General features: G+C 37.0%; 1 protein-coding gene across 2 annotated transcripts in view; it reads left to right on the plus strand.

Annotated features, from left to right (window-relative positions):
* Positions 1-19851, plus strand: part of STK4 (serine/threonine kinase 4) — a 105696-nt gene that overhangs the window by 58174 nt on the left and 27671 nt on the right. For both annotated transcript variants that reach the window (XR_002482466.1, XM_008066916.1), the window contains exon 10: positions 2802-2959. Coding sequence is in view for 1 of the 2 variants with exons in the window: in XM_008066916.1 (XP_008065107.1) it covers positions 2802-2959 (158 nt within the window). In the remaining variant the exon portion in view is untranslated. The remainder of the gene's footprint in view (positions 1-2801; positions 2960-19851) is intronic.

Genomic DNA, 19851 nt, shown 5'->3' on the forward strand with positions numbered 1-19851 from the left:
GCAGGAGGTCTTGCCAAGTTGCCTGGGCTGGTCTTGAACCCTCAGGCTCAGGCAATCCACTTGCCTTGGCCTCCCAAAGTGCTGGGATTACAGTCTGAGCCACTGAGCCCAGCCAAGAATTTTTAAAATTTTCTTTAAAAATAAAATTCTTTAAAACATTTTTGTGGTATTTGTTGAAAATATTTTCTTCCAGTTCATCATTTGTTTTTTGACTTGGTTTATAATGTGTGTGTTATTATTTTCATACAAGAAGTTTTTATCTGTTTTATTGTATCTAGATTTTTGTCATAGTTAGAAAGTCTTTCCACACCGAGGTTTTAAATACCTTTGTACGTTTTCTTCTAGTATTAATATTTATGGTTTTTATTTTACAATTAGATCTCTTATCCATTTGGAATTTTCCAGGTTTAAGGTATCAGATATAGTCATTCCGTTGTTTGGTCAGCCATTTGGACTTTCTATTTTGTTTCTGGATTTTCTATTATGTTCAGCTGGTTAATGTATCTAGTCAGGGATTTTTGTGAAAAAAATATGCTACGGTACTATATGCGTCAGCATTTGGCAACACTACTGAAATTGCTTGGCTCTAGGAGGCTCTTTGAATACTTAAAACAATTTTTTTTGTAGGATTATGTGTAGGATTGCTGCAGAGTGGTGTCAGAGGAGGGGACTGAGCAAAAGAACATGGCTTCCTGGCTCATTAGCAAATCTGAAGCATCATTGTTTTTACAAGCTTTATTTTGTTGAAGTTCCTGCGGAACTATATTATGAAATAATACCTTAAATTTAAAAATTAAACAAAATAAGCATGAGAAGCACCTAACATCATTCCTCAAGCAAACAAAACAAAACACCGTGTATCCATTGACTGGTCCTAGAAAATATTGCTTAAATATTGTTAAGTGAAGATGCAAATGTGTGGGAAGCTGCAGGCAGCATGTGGAAATAAACAAATATGGGTTTGGCTGCTTGGCAGTGTGGTGATAGTAAGAAAGACAACGAATATTCTGAAATATTGTGTACAAATATTTGTACACAAGGTACTGACTGGAAACCAGACTAGGCAGGTGTCACGAAATAAGTGAGATTACATGGAACAAGTGTGCCTGAAGAGAAACACTTGCTGTTTTCTTAAATCTTCTGGCCACCTCCCCATTTACTTCTTAAGTCTCTGAACCTTCTGGTTACTGAGGGAAAGGGCTGTATAAGCCTACATGTTCACGGAAAGCTCTGAAGACACTTCTTATATTTCCCCAGACTACTAATCACAGGCACAAAGATACTTTAACACGTTAAACAGGTACATTCAGCTAGCTAAGTTTTTAAAGTCATGCCAGGTAGAATTATTATTTCTGCTATTGTTATTAGCAACTAGTAGCTGCTATAATCTACTCTCATATGGTAACTGCTGTTTTTGTATAACTGCTGATTCTATTGTCTAGGATGGTTTGAGGTCCAACTTAAGCCTCCCTTTACCGGTCTTTCCTGACCACCCAGCTTGCAAGATCTTCTGGGCACATGTAGCTCTTATAATCAGTTCTATTAATTTCACACCTACTCAGTGCTATCTTCTTAAAAAAAAATTATTAGAAGTAGTAAAATCTGATCCAACTACCAGAGACAAACTTGTTAACATTTTGGTATATTTTCTCCCAGTGTTTTTTTTTTTCCTCCTATGTATATGATTTTATAGAGTTGAGGTCATACTGTATACATAATATTGCTTCCTATTTCCCCCTTCACTTTGTTGTAAACCATTTGTAAATAGTGTTTAAAAATTACATAGTATTTCATGGAGTGGATGGATTGTGATTTACTTACTTTTTATGCATATTTTTCTCATTATTCTAATTAGATCATGAGGTTATTAAGGAAAATCACCCTGCTGTATCTCTTCTCCTTCCCTACTCCAGTGCCTCTAGAGAATTTGTATATGATAGAGGCTAAATAAACATTTTTGCTTGCTTCTGTTTTTAGCCTAAATGTTTACAGGGGCCATTGCTTTGTTAAACTCTGGTGTGTCCATGTGGCTCTTTGAGCTAAGGGTGCCATGTTTCTTAGCTTTGGCCCCCTCTCCTACCTTGGGGAGGTGAATGTCCACTCTTCTCTCTCTCTAACTTACTTTCTAAATAAACTATATTTTCCAATCTAAAAAAAAAAATTGCAGGAACTGTTTGCTATAGGAGACCCTAAATTTATTATTTGAAGCTTAATAAGAGTCATTGTTCACCCACATCTTTTCATTTAGAAAAAGGGACCCCAGGGAAATTTTTGCATGTACTTTAGGGGGGACCTTGAGTCCTCTAAAATTTTATGGGAATATTTTAGTGCGCATTTTTGCATTTTTCAGTAGTTTCATTAGGTTCTTGAAGGAGTTTCTTATCTAACAGAAAGACCCACTTGGCCAGGTACAGTGGCTCATGCCTGTAATCCCAGCACTTTGGGAGGTGGAGGTGAGAAGAGTGCCTGAGCCCAGGGGTTCAAGACCAGCCTGGCCAACATGGCGAGACCTCATCTCTACAATAAATAAAAAAATTAGTTGGTCATGGTGGTGCATGCCTGTAGTCCCAGTTACTTGATAGGCTGAGATGGAAGGATTGCCTGAGCCCGGCAGGTCAAGGCTGCAGTGGCTGTAATCATGCCACTGCACTCTAGCCTGGGCAACAGTGAGATTCTGACTCAAAAGGAAAAAAAGACCACTGATCCAGGGACTGGAGCCCATCTGGAGACAGAACTATTTATTAAACTTATCTAAAATACTAGGGCATTTCTTTTTACTTTTTATTTTTCTTGGTTTTCAGGAAGGGATGAGACCATGCAACCTGCAAAGCCATCTTTTCTTGAATATTTTGAACAAAAAGAAAAGGAAAACCAGAGCAACAGCTTTGGTAAGAGTGTACCTGGCCCACTGAAAAATTCTTCAGATTGGAAAGTACCACAGGATGGAGACTATGAGTTTGTAAGTAGTATTGGAAGTAAATGGTTATGTCTTTGGGGGTAAGCCATTTGTAATATCATGTATCCAATTCTGTCATTTCACTGAAAGTGCCTGAGCATTTTGAGACTCCTCTAACGGCCCCTGGCTGTGGCTCCTGGGCTGTAGGACAATGTGGCTGACATTTGAACAGTTCTGGAGTCCCTGATTAGTGGCATCTCTTTTGCTTTAAAAATTCTTTATTTATTTGACATTTTAATTTTCATCCAGTTTGAAATTGTTAACAGTAAGAGAAATATTCAGTCATCAAATGAAGATGCAACTGTCTAATAGTTTATTTGGGATTTTGATTTTACATGTAGGAATTAGATTAGAGGACAGTTGATACTGTTTTGTAGTATCTTCATTGTTTTGCCAGCCATTCTCCTAATTTTAGTCTGAGAGGCTCATTCTAAATTTTTTCAGGATGAATATTAAATTATTCCAAAGTTTCTTAAGAAAAACTGGGTGTGTTTTTCCTTTTCCTGCTGTGGAACATTTTCTCTCAACCAGATACTTATTAATATTCACAGAGATTTAATTTGGGAAAAAAGTAAGCTAAGGAGTCTGCATTCCTTTTTTGAATATGTCTAGAAAAGATTTTTCTCTTTAGAAATTTTGTATTTTTACATTCTTAAATTCTGAAGTTTGATACTCAGCTGTCATAATCTGTAGTTGTTTTTAAACGAGTTTAGTTTGGGCATTGGATTTGAACTCTGGGATGCCTTTTTAGTCCCGGCTTTCCTCTGCTCTGCTGACTGGCCTAGAGGAAATGAAGTCATTCTTCCATAACTTAATTTCTACTTTTGTAAAATAGCAGGAGTATCATAGTTTATGCAACTAATGATAGAGCTCTTTTGAGGACCAGAATAACTCATCTAAGATTATTTAACTGACTCGTCACTGAACTCATGCTAGAACACAGGTAGATTTGTTTTATTATCTATTCTTTCACTTATTTAGTTTGTTAAGTTTTTTTTTTTTTTTTTTTTTGAGTCAGGGTCTCACTCTGTCACCAAGGCTGGATTGCAGTGGCATGATCACAGCTCACTGCGCCTTAAACTCTTAGGCTCAAGCAATTCTCCTGCCTTAGCCTCCTGAATAACTGGGAGTCTAGGTGTGTGCCTCCACACCCGGCTAATTTTTTTAGTTTTTGTAGAGACGAGATCTTGCTATGTTGCTTATGCTGGTCTCGAACTCTTGGGTTCAAGCTGTCCTCTCACCTTGGCCTCCCGAAGTGCCGGGATCACAAGCTTGAGATATCACACCCAGCTTATTCAGTATTTTTTGAGTGCCATCATGTGTTTGACACGATTCTGGGGATATAGTAGTGAACAGAACAGGCAAAAACCTGTCACTCATGGAAGTTTCATTCTAGAAGAAAAATAAGTAATATATTTAATGTGTCAGATTGTGGTAAGTATTGTGGAAAATATAAAGCCAAAGAGAGGCTAGGTAAGAGAGAGAATCTGTGTGCGTTTAGCTTTTTAAAACTGAGTCATCAAGGAAATCCTCTTAAGTGAGAAGATGAAAATGTAGACTATGTGAATATCCATGGGCAGAGCTTTTTAGGCAGCGGGAATAGTAAGTATAAAGATCCCAAGGCAAGAACTTAGGTGATGTGTTTACAGAAGGTGAAGAAGCAGTATGTCTTGGAATGGCATCAAGACAATATATAGCAGGAAATGGTGTCAGAGATGTAATGGAGAGCTAGATAACACAGGGTTTTTGTGTAATAATAAGGACTTTAGCTTTTACTCTGAGTGGAATGGAAAACCATTGGCAAGAGGTGACTAGATCCTATTTATGTTTAAAAAGTATTATTCTTATTGCTATATGCTAATATATCATAGATCTGTAGAATTTCTGAACATTCAGTGATTTTACCTACTATACAAAGGAGGCCAAATATGGGGCACACCTACTGCTATTTTTCTCTTCTAGGTCTGTGGCATCCATCTTTTCCACTGAGTTAGAAATCAGCTTCAGAATCCTTTTTAACACAGTGCTCTAGGCTGCCATTGTTAATCAGTGTAGACTTATGAGATCTGAATTAATGTACTTACTATTCCATGTTGTCTATTTAGTTGTCTTCAGCATATTTGTAAGATTGATTTTTCTCAGTTTAGTGAGTCTTTAGGCAAAGATGTCTAAGAAACCATTGGGTATCAAGTCACATCTTCACTGTGATAGAATGCTTAAGAATCCTCAAATCTGTACTTCTAGGTCTAGTTTCTTTTTAAAAAAAAAAAAGTTATAAAAGTGAATGATTCTGAAATCTCAATCACTTTAATTCTTTTTTATTAACATTTTTTTGTTATATAATAGTCTGCATATTTTTGGGGTACATGTGATATTTTGATACATGTATATCATGTGTGATGATCAAATCAGGATAATTGGAATATCTATTACCTCCACCATTTATCTTCTGATTTTGTTGGAAACATTACAAATCTTGAGCTGTTTTGAAACATAAAATAAATTATTTTTAACTGTAATTTCCCTACTGTAGTATCAAATACTAGAATTTATTCCTTCTATTTCATTGTATTTTTGTTCTCCTTAACTAACTTCTCTTTATCTTCTCCTACCCCCTTTCACATCCCAGCCTCTGATAATTAGCAGTCTACTCTTTACCTCCCTGAAATCCACTTTTTTAGCTTCCATATATAAATTAGAACATGCAATATTTGTCTTTCTGAATCTGGCTTATTTCACTGTAATGTGTCCTCTACTTGCATCTATGTTGCTGCAAATGACAGGATTTCCTTTTTTTTTTAATGACCAAATAATATTCCATTTCCTTTTTTCATTCTTCTGTTGATGGACACTTAGGTTGATTCCATATCTTGGCTATTTTGAATAGTCCCAATAAACATGGGAGTGCTCTTTCTTTGATATACTGATTTTTGGATATATACCCATCAGTGGATTGCTGGATCACATGGTAGATCTATACCCATCAGTGGAATTGCTGGATCACATGGTAGATCTAGTTTAGTCTTTTGAGGAACCTCCGTACTGTTCTCCATAGTGGCTGTGTAACTTTATATTTCTATCTCTGATGTACGAGCGTTCCCCTTTACTGAATCCTCATCATATGTCATTTTTTTGTCTTTTTGTTAATAGTCTTTCCGATTGGGGTAAGATGATAGTTCATTGTGGCTAAATAGTGCTTTGATTTGCATTTTCCTGATGATGAGTGATGTTGAACGTTTTTTCATGTACATGTTGGTCATTTGTCTTCTTTTGAGAAGTGTCTTTGCAGATCTTTTGCCCAACTTTAATCCTAATCATTATTCTTGGATGAGTAGCTCCAATATACGAAGACTTCATTTCTCTTTGCCCTAGTTTTCACATACTAAGATTACTGGCAAAGCACTTGTTTTGTTGGGCAAGCTACTTATCCAAAGGGTCTTTAGAGAGAGTCCTTTTTATTTTGAAAGTAGATGACTGCAAGAGGGAGTGGGCCCGTGTACACAGTGAATAGGTTAGCACGTTTCACAACCTGTGTTACTCCTGAGACTCTCTTCTAAATCAGAGATCATAAACTGGCAACATCCAGCCTACAGATCTTTTTGTGTGTTTGATACAGAGTTTAAACTTTTAAATTAAGTTACTTATGTTTAAAACTTAAATGTTGGCTTTCAGCTTTTCTCGAAAATATGGGTGACCTGGCTACATAGAGACATACATTGTTGGATGATGATTATCTGGAGCTGAGTGGTAGCTTCCCTCTTTGAGTATGACCGCTTTAGTTCTCTGCAATATCTGGCCTGCTTCACTCTATTGTATTAACTGTCTGACTTGTCTGGCACTTAGGGGCATTTGGTATTTGGGCTCTTGCTCTTAAGTCATTTGGATTTGTTTATGTTTGAGCCAGCCCATCCTGATATATAAAATTCTACTCTATTTTTACCTTATGAATTTTAAGAGAATTAATTTTAAAAATTCTCTTTTAAAAGAATTTTAAACTAAGCAATGAAAAAAATTGAGGTGGAATGTACATGAGCTGCTCTATCAAGAAGTCCCAAAGGTCAAAGGAAACTGTCTTCAAAGTTGATATTCTTGTTATGTAGCTCTTACCTTGATCCCAAAGCACGCATTTGAAATAATAGTCTAAAGCAATGGTTCTCAAAGTGGTCCCAGACCAGCAGTGTTAGCATCACCTAGAAACTTGTCAGAAATGTAGTTTTTCAGGTCCCATCCCCACCCCAGATGTATTGAATCAGAAACTCTGGGGACAACACATAGTAGTGTTTTGACCTGCTCCTTCAGTGGCTCTAATGGGCTAAAACCTGGTATAAAAGGTTTAAGCGTATAGTACATCTTTTTTGGTTTTTTGAGTTGGGGGCCTCACTCTGTTACCTTGACTGGAGTGCAGATTGGCACAATCACGGTTGACTGCAGTATCAACCTCCTTTGCTCAGGCAATCCTTCTGTCTCAGCTTCCTAAATACCTGGGACTACAAGTGCATATCCCCATGCCTGGCTAATTTTTAAATTATTTTTGTAGAGACAAGGTTTTGCTATGTTGCCCAGTCTGTTCTCGAACTCCTGGGCTCAGGCAGTCTTCTCACCTTGGTCTCCCAAAGTAATGGGATTACAAGGGTGAGTCGCCACATCCTGCCTAGTATATCTTATGTGTTTCTTCTTTCTTTCTTATTAGGTAATATAGAAATTCAAAGACAAGTTGTATCCATATTTTATTAGCATTGCATGATTTTTAAATTTCCTTTTATTCCCCTTTTGAATTTCTTCTACTCTTATTGGAGTTACCAAAGAAGTACATAAAATATGGAAAATGTGCCAGGCTCAATGGCTCAGCCTGTAATCCTGCGCCTTGGGAGGCTGAGGTGAGTGGATTGTCTGAGCCCGCGGGTTTGAGACCCACCTGGGCAACTTGGCAAGACCTAATCTCTACAATAAATCAAAAATTAGCTGGGCATGTTTGCACGCGCCTGTAGTTCCAGCTACTTGGAAGGCTGAGGCGGAAGGATCGCTGGAGCCCAGCAGGTCGAGGCTGCGGTGGCCGGGAGTGGCCACTGCACTCCAGTCTGGGCGACAGAGTGAGACTCCAACTAAAAAAAAAAAAAAAAAAATATATATATATATATATATATATGGAAAATGTACACTTGTAAGTGGTATCTGGCAAAGAAAGAGTCAGTCCACTGAGTGAAGAAGGCTTCTGAATAATCTCCCTAAAGCTTGCAGAAGGGTATGTGTCAGACTAGGCAACACATTTCTCTCAACAATCTCTTAGATACTTTTTCTGCTTTCCAGACAGGTAGTATTTAATTATATAGAATAGACAATTCTCAGTACCCTTATTAAGACAATTCTATTTTGAAATGAACATTTTGCCCAAAATGGCAAATAGGAAGTAATTTAATCGGGAGTGGCAGAATTTGATACTGACAAAAACCCTTCATATTTTCATCTGAAACTGAATACTTGTTCCATTTCTCAAATTGCATTGCCTTATTTGCCACGTTGTAATACCCCTGAAGATTCCTTTTAATGTTTAAGATACATGGTGATTAAAGTATCAAAGGTGCTTAAAAATGCAATATTCTCTAAATTTTATTTTTTATAAACAGATCACATTTTTAAACAAGAACGTTGCTTTTGTGAGAACTCAGATCTTCTCATTTTGACATTCATAATGCCACAAAAAGCTGTAAACTTAAATCCAATTTGGCTCATGAATCTTCTAAAAACACACGATAATATTTTAGTTTAAAATGACCCAAGTTCCTTGCTGGAGCAATCAGGCAAGAGAAAGAAGTCAAGGGTACCCAAATAGGAAAAGAGGAAGTTAAACTATCCCTCTTTGTGAACAATATGATCCTCTACCTGGAAAACTTAAGGAAGTCCGTCAAAAACCTCCTTGCACTGATAAATGATTTTGGTAAAGTTTCAGTGTACAAAATATACATATAAAAGACAATTGTATTTCTATACATTTCTATACACTGGCAACAAACCAAATAAAAAGCACAATCTCATTCACAATAGCTCCCCCCAAAATGAAATATCTTGGCATCTACCTAACCAGAGAAGTAAAAGACCTTTACAACAAGAAGTATAAAACAGTGCTCAAAGAAATAAAAGAGGACACAAACAAATGGAAAAACTTACCTTGTTCATGGATTGGAAGAAATAAGATTGTCAAGATGTCTGTCCTACCCAAGGCAAGCTATAAATTCAGTGGAATACCCCATCAAGTTACCAACATCATTCTTCTCAGACCTGGAAATGATAATACAGGAATTCATATGGAGACAAAAAATGAGCACAAATAACCAAAATGGTCCTTAGTAAAAGGAACAAAGAGGGAGGTATCATACTTTCAGACTTTAAACTTTACTATAAGGCTACAATAATCAAAACAGCCTGGTACTGGTACAGTGGAACAGGACAGAGATTCTGGAAGCAAAAACTCAATCTCTCAATCAACTTATCTTTGACAAAAACATCAATAACAACCACTAGGGAGAGAAGGCCTTATTTAGCAAATGGTGTTGAGAAATCTGGCTGACCACATGCATAAGAATGAAGCAGGACCCCTACCTATCACCATAATAAAAATCAATGCTAAATGGATCAAAGACCTAAACTTGAAACCTTACACTGTAAGAATCCTAGAAGAAAATATAGGGAACACACTTATGTACATCAGAGTAGGCAACCAGTTTTTGATCAAATCCCCAAAAGCAAATGCCATAAAAGCAATGATAGACAAGTGGGACTTCATCAAACTGAAAATCTTCTGCACAGCAAAAGATACCATTGAGAGTGGGGAGACAACTCACAGAATGGGAAAAAATATTTGCTAATTGTATATCTGACAAAGGCTTAACATCCAGGATCTACAAGGAACTCAAACAAGCAGAAAGGAAAAAAATCAGCCCTATTAAAAACTGGGCAAAATATATGAAGACACTTATTAAAAGAAGACATCAAGTAGCTAACAGATGCATGAAAAAATGCTCAGCCTCACTAATCATCACAGAAATGCCAATCGGTGAATCAAAACTATAACAAGATACCACCTAACTCTAGGAGGGTTGGCAGTCATTAATAAAATCAAAAAACAACAGTTGGTGGCACGGGTTCAGCAATCTACACTGTTGGTGGGAGTGCAGACTAGTTTAACCTCTATGGAAAATAATAAGGCGATTTCTAGAAGAACTAGAAATTGACCTTCCGTACAATCCAGCAATCTGTCTTCTGGGAATATACCTGGAAGAACCCAAATCACTTTACAAAAAAGACACCTGCACACACACATGTTTATTGCTGCACTGTTCACAATAGCAAAAGCATGGAACCAACTCTTCTGCCCATTGAAAGTGAATTGGATAAAGAAAATGTGGTACATAAACACAATGGAGTATCACGCCGCCATAAAGAAGGACAAAATCATGAACTTTGCTGTAAATTGGATGGATTTGGAGACCATCATACTTAATGACTTATCACAGAGACAAAGAACTAAATACCACATGTTCTCACTCATAAGTGGAATCTGGACATTAATCACAATAGCACACAGGAGGGAGCAGCAGTTACAGACTACTGCTAGGGGAGGGAGGGTACATAACAACACAAGGATACTTGGTCTTAAACCAGGGGAAGTGAGGACCAGTTGGAGGCTCAAACTTCACCTGCATATAGCCCACTTATGTACCTAATCCTGACTTGTACCTCACATCTCTATAATAAAGTTATAAAAATATATAAAATAAAAGGCATTTTTGCTAAAAAATAAAATACTAGCCGGACATGGTGATGTGTGTCTGTAGTTCCAGCTACTTGAAAGGCTGAGGTAGAAGGATTGCCTAAATCCAGCAGGTGGAGGCTGTGGTGACTGTGAGTGTGCCGCTGGACTCCAACCTGGCTATAAGAGTGAGACTCCAACTCAAATAAATAAATAAAATAAAATAAAATAAAATGACCCAAGTGCCAGTAGTGGTGAACAAAACAGACCAGGACCATGTGCTCATGGAGTTTATAGGGAGGGAAACAGACTTTAAGCCAGTAAGTATCAGCTCAGGTAATAAGAGCAATTTAAAAAAAAAAACACAATAAAGAGATGCTGTGAGAAAAGGGCTTGTGGAACAACAAGACATTCAGCTGAGCCATGAGTGAAGAGGGAAAGCAAGCCACAGGAAGGGAGAGGGAAAAAGTTCAGGGACTCTGAAGCAGGCCATAGTTGGTATGTGTGAGGAAGAAAAGAAGTCCATTGTGGCTGGAGCTAGTGACACACTAGGGCTGAAGTCTAAATATAAACACATCAGCAATCACAGTAAATGTAAGTACAGTACGATCTCCTGTTAAAAATCAGAGACTCTGGATAATAAGTCAAAATCCAGCTAAATGCCATTTGTAAGACATACGACTAGAATAAAATGTCACTGCAAAGCTTAAAACAGAGGAATGGAAAATACTCAAAGTAGATGAAAGAGGGACAGGCACGGTGGCTCACACCTGTAGTCCCAGCACTTAGGGAGCCTGCGGCAGAAGGATTGCTTGAGTCCAAGAGTATGAGCCTGAGCAACAGAGCAAGACTTTACCTCTACAAAAAATAAAAATAAAAAATTAGCCAGGCATGGTGGCATGTGCCTGTCATTCTAGCTACTTGGAAGGCTGAGGAAGGAGGATTACTTGAACCCAGGAGTTTAAAGCTGCAGTGAAGTATGATTGTGTGACTCTCCTCCAACGTGGGTGACAGAGCAAGAACCTGTCTCTTAAAAAATTTTTAAGAGGGAAGTGAAGCAATATTAATATCAGATGAAATATAATTTAAGACAAAATAGTATAACAGGGTAAAGAGATATATTTTATATTGCTATAAGTATAAGATATACTTGATCTGCAAGACTAAATCATAGACATATCTGAATTCTATGTATTTATCTAAAACTAATACAAATATAAGGAGTGGGTAGCTGCATAATCAATGTTTGTATACCTAACCCTGAGTTGTGCCCCACATCTTTATAATAAAAAATGAAAAAAAAAGGAAAAAATATAAGGAACAATGAGAAAACTGCAGTCATAGTTTCAAGAAGACGTTAACCAAGAAGACTTAAAAGTCTTCTCTCAAAAATTGATATTTCAGTTAGGCAAAGATGCAAAACTACCACAGTTAACAACTTTGATAAAATGGAAAAAAAGGAAAACTTCTCAAATATACACAAAACTTTAAATAGTCACAAATTGTGAACATGTTGTAAAGTGCTCCACTAGGAGGCAGTGCAGCATTCTCACCCGAGCATGAAGCTGACTTTTGGTGTTGCTTTCCTGCAACTGCTATTTGCCATTGATGATTGTTCTTCTCTTCCTCTGGGAGAGTGAGGGAGAGGACGCAGCCTGAGTGGTTCCTGTTGATATTGCTGAATTTTAAAAAGTTAAGAAAAAATAAAGTGCTCAGAAAGAAATCTGAACACAAATCTTGCAGGCCACATTAACTTGGAAGGCTGAGGTGGAAGGATCACAGGAGCCCAGCAGGTCCAGGCTGCAGTGGCCGGGAGCAGCCACTGTTTTCCAGTCTGGGTGACAGAGTGAGACTCCAACTCAAAAAAAAAAAAAATCCAAAATATTTTTTAGCAAGAGCAACAACAAAGTTGGACTTATACTTTCAGATATCAAAACATACCAAAAATTACAGTAATGAAAGCAGTGTGATATTGACATAAGAATGGAACATAGATCACTATTACAGAATAGGATTGAGAAAGTTGGCTGTGTATTTATATATGAATATATTATATAGTAATGATAAAATACAAAATAATGGAAAACAATGTGATACCATTTTGGTAAATTAGAAAAAAAATCATATTACATATATATATGCGCACACATACAACTCTATAGACAAAAAAGAATATAAAATAACTTGACAAGTCATTATCTCTAGAGAGAATTTTAGTTTTAGCTGTTTTTACAGGGACATATCACTATATTAACATATCACTTACTTAACTTAAAGCAGCGAGATACATTTTTAAGCTTTCTATTTAGATTTTTCTTGGCTTTAGTATGAGTAGAATTAACCAGAGCTTCTGCTATTTGAAGTGAACCACAGTATTTTTCAGTCAGTTATTAGCTTTGCAAGTATTATTCATTTTTAGCTCTTGATAGCCTTAGTTTTTGGAGTTTTACTATTTATTCAAATGAAGTTGTTTTCAGATTTCATTTTTTTTTTTTTGAGTTGGAGTCTCGCTCTGTCGCCCAGACTGGAGTGCAGTGGCACGCTCCCGGCCACCGCAACCTTGACCTGCTGGGCTCCGGTGATCCTTCTGCCTCTGCCTTCCAAGTAACTGGAACTACAGGCGTGCACTACCATGCCTGGCTTATTTTTTGATTTATTGTAGAGATGAGGTCTTGCCAAGTTGCCCATGCGGGTCTCGAATCTGCGGGCTCAGGCAATCCACTCACCTCAGCCTCCCAAAGCAAGGGATTACAGGCTGAGGCACCGAGCCTGGCTCAGATTTCTTATAGCTTATTCTATAAGAGAGTTGTTAGTGACTGGCCCCCACATATTAATGCAGTCTATGTTTATTGAAGTCCTATATGAGTATTATGTATGAATAGACAAGACTGTAAGACTTCTGATAGCCTGGACTCTGTCTTACACATCTTTGTATTCCTAACACTTAAAATTGCCTAACTCAAAGTCAGCACACTATCCTCAGTTAAATTCAAACATAGTCTCTGAAGTAATTCAGTATTTAATTTAACCATTAGTTGAATCGTTAACTAATTGCTATTAGTTGAATTAAACTCAAATACAGTCACTCTCTTGTGAGGGTGCATAATTAGCAGAAAATAAAGTACTTTTGATGCATTGTGTTAATAATAGTTTATATTTATTGAGAACTTAACCATTTTCTAGGTTTGTATATATTAGCTCAGTTCTTACAACCATCCCATGAGGTAGGTAATGTTATTGCTATTTTATTGATAAGAAAACTAAGGTTTAATAGGAATAAGCTCAAGAACTCTATTGTATAACATGGTAACTAGTTAATAATAATGTATCATATTTTGAAAATTTTAAGTGTTTCTCACCACAAAAAAATATGTGTGAGGTAAATGCACATTTAAATCAGTTCAATTGAACTATTCCACAGTGTATACATACAGTATATCCCCCTTATCCAAGGTGTTACTTTCAGAGGTTTAAGTTATCCACCATGGTCCGAAAATATTAAATGGAAAATGCCAGAAATAGACAATTCATAAGTTTTAAATTGCACATTTTAAAACTAATAGCCTAATGAAATCTCCTGCCATCCCGCTTCATCTCACCCTGGGTGTGAATCACTCGTTTCCTGTATGTGTTACCTGCCCATTAGTCACTAGAAAACTGTTGAGGTATTGCAGTGCTTATGTTCAAGGAACCTGTATTATACTTCATAATGGCTCAAAACATAAGAGTAGTGACGCTGGCATTGCTGATGTGCCAAAGAGAAGCCGTAAAGTGCTTCCTTTAAGTGAAATGGTAAAAGCTCTTAACTAATAATAAGGAAAAAAAAATCTTATGCTGAGGTTGCTAAGATCTATGGTGAGAATGAATCTTCTAGCCGGGCTCGGTGGCTCAGCCTGTAAACCCGCGCCTTTGGGAGGCTGAGGTGAGTGGATTGCCTGAGCCTGTGGGTTCGAGACCTGCCTGGGCAGCGAGACCTCATCTCTACAATAAATAAAAAAAAAAAAAATCAGCCGGGCATGGTAGCACATACCTGTAATTCCGGCTACTCGGAAGGCTGAGGCTGAAGGATTGCCGGAGCCCAGCAGGTCAAGGCTGCGGTAGCTGGGAGCGGCCACTGCACTCCAGTCTGGGCGACAGAGTGAGACTCCAACTCAAAAAAAAAAAAAAGAATGAATCTTCTGTCTGTGAAATTATAAGCAGTGTGTTGTTATAATTGTTCTATTTTTTTATTATTATTGATAATTTCTTAACTGTGCTTAATTTATAAATTAAACTTAATTGTAGGTGTATATGTATAGGAAAAACATAGCATATGTAGAGTTCATTACTATCCACAGTTTCAGGCATCCACTGGGGGCTCAGAATATATCCCCTTGCAAATAAGCGGAGGGGGAGGGACTACTGTATCTCAGAACATCACGTTGTATACAATAAATATATACAAATTTTACTTGTCAATTAAAAGAAGAGAACTGAGACTTGAGGTGAGTAACTTACTACAGTTATGCATACAGTAAGTGGCATAATGGATTTGAACCAAAGCAGTTTGGCTCCAGAACCCATCCTCTTAACTCTCTATACTGTATGGCCTCTCTCTACGCTATTCTGGTAAATCCTATCCATAAATGCATATAAAAAGTACTGTAGGAGCCCGGAAGAGAGAGCAAGAACCCCAAGAAAGGCATCAAGAAGTCTCATTTGAAGAGTATTTTGAAAGATGAAGTGTGTATGTGGAGACACTGAGAAATGTAGTATGGCCAAGAAATATTGTATCTGGAAGCATCAAAGGTGCTGGTGTATGAGGAAAGAGAGAGAAGAAACTGAAGGAGAGACCGTCAGGTGAAGTAAATGCATGCCCAATGTACCCTTTTATCCCCTGAACTCAGTTCTCTTTAAAATTTTTTCTTGGTGTATCAGAGTAGTTAAAAACAGAATCCTTAATGCAGCACAAAGAACTAACATTTCTCTGCAATTGTGCGATAATGGGTCCATCAGGATATAAAACTACCAAAGTGTTAATTCAAAATTAATTTGGTAAAAGTAACAAAACCTGAACAAGATTGAATGCTTGTATCCCCTGGATAATTATAAACCATTCAAATGGTTTTTTGTGGTAGAGAAGGATAAATTTTAGCCCCGAGTTTTTCCCAGGGATGTGACAATAATCTATAATTTCATGAAACTTTATCTTAACCATTCTCTCCTAAAGGATCCAAACCTAATTGTAAATTGGCAGATAAAAATTATTATTACCTTATTTATAATTTAAAATCATGATTGATATGGGCTAGAAAGGCTTTATTTGCTTATGCTTCAGTTAATACTTTCAAGAGTGCATCTTGATGTTTTCTGGGAACCCAGGTATCTACAACTTGAAACTTTATCTGCCATTTCATAGAAATAAGAGGAACCCTCCCAAAACATTCTTTGAATTTATTGTACATTTTTTTCAAAATGAATTTTAAGAAATTAGTACGTATCCTTAAATATACCAGCCTGCATTGGTAAGATAAAATTCAATGAAGTTCCTATCAATCAGCTACAAGAATCATCAACTTGTGTAACTCTTCTTGTTTTATCTAATTCTCCACCTCCATGATTACCCACCCACACCACTTGATTGTTTTGAAGCAAATCTCAGGCATATTTCATTTCTAAGTATTTCATATGTATCTATAAAATATTGCAGATTTCTTTAAAAATATAATTATAATACCTTTATCTTATATTTTAAAATGAATAATGATTTCCTTAATACTGTAAGGTAGCTTGTTCCCCATTCATACTTTTTTTTACAGTTTGATAAGATTATACATTACAGTTGGTTGATATCTCTTAAACTGTTTTTAATTTTTTTTTTTTTTATTGTGAAGTTGTGGGGTACAGTTAAGGGTTAGGTATACAATTGCATTTCATTCAGGCACCCTGTTGATATGGGGTGTTTCCCCGTTCCCAGACAGATATTTGCTACTGTTAATCCCATCTCCCTCCCCCCACCATAGTTTCCCAGTACGGTCAGTCATTTTCGTATAGTATTGCATTGGATGTTTAAAGCTCCTACTTCCTGCTACTGACCTCCACCCTATACTTTGTGATACTGTTAAAGAAACCCAATTTTTGTCCCATACAGTTTCTCACATTCTGAATATTTCTGAATACATCTGAATTATGTTGTTTAATATGTTTCCTGAATTTCTTGTAAATTGGTAGTTGGATCTAGAGCAGTGGTTCTCAGCACCCCTTCATAAACATTACTGAGGACCCCAAAGAGCTTTTGTTCATGTGGGTTATATCTACTGATATTTACTGATTTAAAAATAATAATCTCATTGTGCTTTCTCTTTTTTTTTTTTTTTTTGAGTCAGCATACTTTGTTGCCCAGACTGGAGTACAGTGGCACAATTATGGCTTACCGGCAGCCTTGATCTCCTGAACTCAGGTGATCCTTTCATCTCAGTCTCCTGAGTAGCTAGGACTACAGTTGTGTGCCACCATGCCTGGCTACTTTTTGGTTTTGCTTTTTATACTTTTTTATCTACTTTATTTTTTTGAGTTAGAATCTCACTCTGTCGCCCAGGCTGGAGTGCAGTGGCACACTCCTGGCCACCCCATCGTCGACCTGCTGGGCTCTGGCGATCCTTTTGCCTCAGCCTTCCAAGTAGCCGGAACTACAGGTATGTGTTACCATACCCGGCTAATTTTTGATTTATTGTAGAGACGAGGTCTCGCCAAGTTGCCGGTGCTGATCTCTCAAACCTGCGGGCTCAAGCAATCCACTCGCCTTGGCCTCCCAAAGTGCTGGGATTATAGGCTAAGCCACCAAGCCTGGCCAGTTTTTTATTTTTTTATAGAGACTGTGTCTTGCTATGTTGCCTAAGCTGGTCTTGAACTCCTGGACTCACGCAATCCTCCTGCCTCAACCTCTCAAAGTGTTGGGATTATAGGCATGAGCACTGTGCCCAGCCACATTACACATTAGTATAAATTTTTAAATGAAAAATGACCATAATTCCCCAAATAAAAACAAAGAAGTGAGAAGAATAGCATTGTTTACATTTTTTCAAATCTATTTGGCTTAATAGGAGACAGCTAGATTATCATGTCTGTTTTGCATTCAGTCTGTTGTAATATATTGTTTTGGTTGAAACTTATGAGGAAAGTCTGGCCTAGCAAAGATATGTTAGGAAAGAGATAAGTATTTTAGCAGCTTTTTCAGATAATTGTGGATATTCTTATTTGATCCTGTGCCAAAACTCAACAAATAGTGGTTTCTTAAAGGTTAGTTGCAATGTAGAATAGGAAATTTTATCAGTGAACTTTTCTTACTCTACATATTAAAATTCATCAGTCTATTTTGTATTTAGAGTGGAATTTTTACTCACATGATTTTGTTAAATCATAGATTGGTCATTTGGAAAATGTTTGCTCATGGAGTTACTCAGGTCTTCCAAATATTGACACATTTCATTATACAATATAAAAAAAATCCTTGAAATTATGACCTATCTCATTAGAAAAGCATCTAAGCATAGGGAAGTTGTGAAGCTTATGGTGGTGGAATCAAGTTTTTCAAAATTCTAATTTTTTTTGAAAGTTTGGATCTTATCATTGGCAGCGCTCTCAGTTGTTTTTCCTTTATGTGACAGACTCACTTTTTTCATTTTTGAGAAAATGTCTGCCAAGTACCCAATTCTGAATAACCACAATTTGTCAGTCATTCTTTCAAATAAAAATGATGTTTCATGGAAAAAGCAGCTGGTTGAGCTCACAGCTCAGTAGCACAAGTGCTTTGCTTCAGGATGACCACCGTGTTTCAGTTAGAAGTGCCTCACATGACTTTCCATTTCATCTTAGGTGCTGTTAAGAAGATATGAACTTTAATAAAGTTAATCCTTTTTACTACTATTTCATTAGGTATGTTCTTTTTTTTTTTTTTTTAAGTTGGAGTCTCACTGTTGTCCAGGCTGGAGTTTAGGGTCACACTCACAGCCACTGCAGCCTCAACCTGCTGGACTCAGGCAATCCTTCCACCTCAGCCTTCCAAGTAGCTGAAACTACAGGTGTGTGCCACTATGCCCAGCTAATTTTTTGATTTTTCACCAAGTTGCCCAGGCTGGTCTCAAACTCTGGGCTCAGGCAGTCTTCCTGCCTGAGCTTTCAGAAGTGCTGAGATTATAGGCATCAGCCATCATGCTTGGCGAGGATATTCGTAAGGGAATTGACTTAAAAAAAACTTGTAGCTTGTGGTTGTGAAAAATGCAGTAACTGCTAACACTATTTGGTGCCACTTTTTGACTTACACTAAGTAGCAGTTTGACCCACTACTGCTTTGGTACCATCAGTGCAAATGTCAACATGGTAGAAAAGTCAAATAATGTCTTAGAATTAATATGAAATCATTTGATCTTACAAAGTGTACTATGTAGGTATCAGGGATCCCCTGGGGATCTACAGGCTGAATCTAGAAGCTTGAAGAGAATCAGATTCAATTTTTTTTTTGGCAAGGATATTTCATAGGTGATATGTATTCTTCCATCAGGAGGTTCATAATGTTGGGACATATGGTCATCTTTCTTTTCCTCTAGTTAGAAGCCAGTGAAAGTCATTGCCATTTCATGAGAGGTTACAAAATTTTATCATTTGATCATTCCTTCTCCATTTACCAACTGAAATACTTTTAAGAAGCATCTTATTAATTACATAGATACTCTCAGATATAATGTATGTATAAAAACCAGAATGTTTACTTGGCTTTTTTTCTTTTTATGTACTATTTTCAAAATAATGTGTTGGTTCCCTACATTCTTCAAAAGATACAACCAATGATTTTTTTTGTATTATGAACTCATGGATTTAGAAATATTTGATGTTTCATTCTTTTTGATTTTTTTATGTTCAAATTTTTCTATTTTTTTATAACCCCAGTAGTTATATTTAAATCTGAGGTTTTGAGGTATGATTTATAAAACTCCCCAGTAGTTTTTGAGAATTTTCTTGCCTTCTAGTAATGTGAGATGTTCCAGGCTCATCTTTTCCATTTCCTGCACCAAACCTGGAAACAACCGTTTTCTGAAGGAACTCTAGTTTCTTCTAATGGGAAATGGTAGTTAGAGACCACCGTCTGGGTATAAGGTGTGTTCATTGCATT

Source organism: Carlito syrichta, unplaced genomic scaffold, assembly GCF_000164805.1.
Source record: "Carlito syrichta isolate Samal-C Ts95f unplaced genomic scaffold, Tarsius_syrichta-2.0.1 Scaffold309195, whole genome shotgun sequence".
Lineage (NCBI taxonomy): Eukaryota > Metazoa > Chordata > Mammalia > Primates > Tarsiidae > Carlito > Carlito syrichta.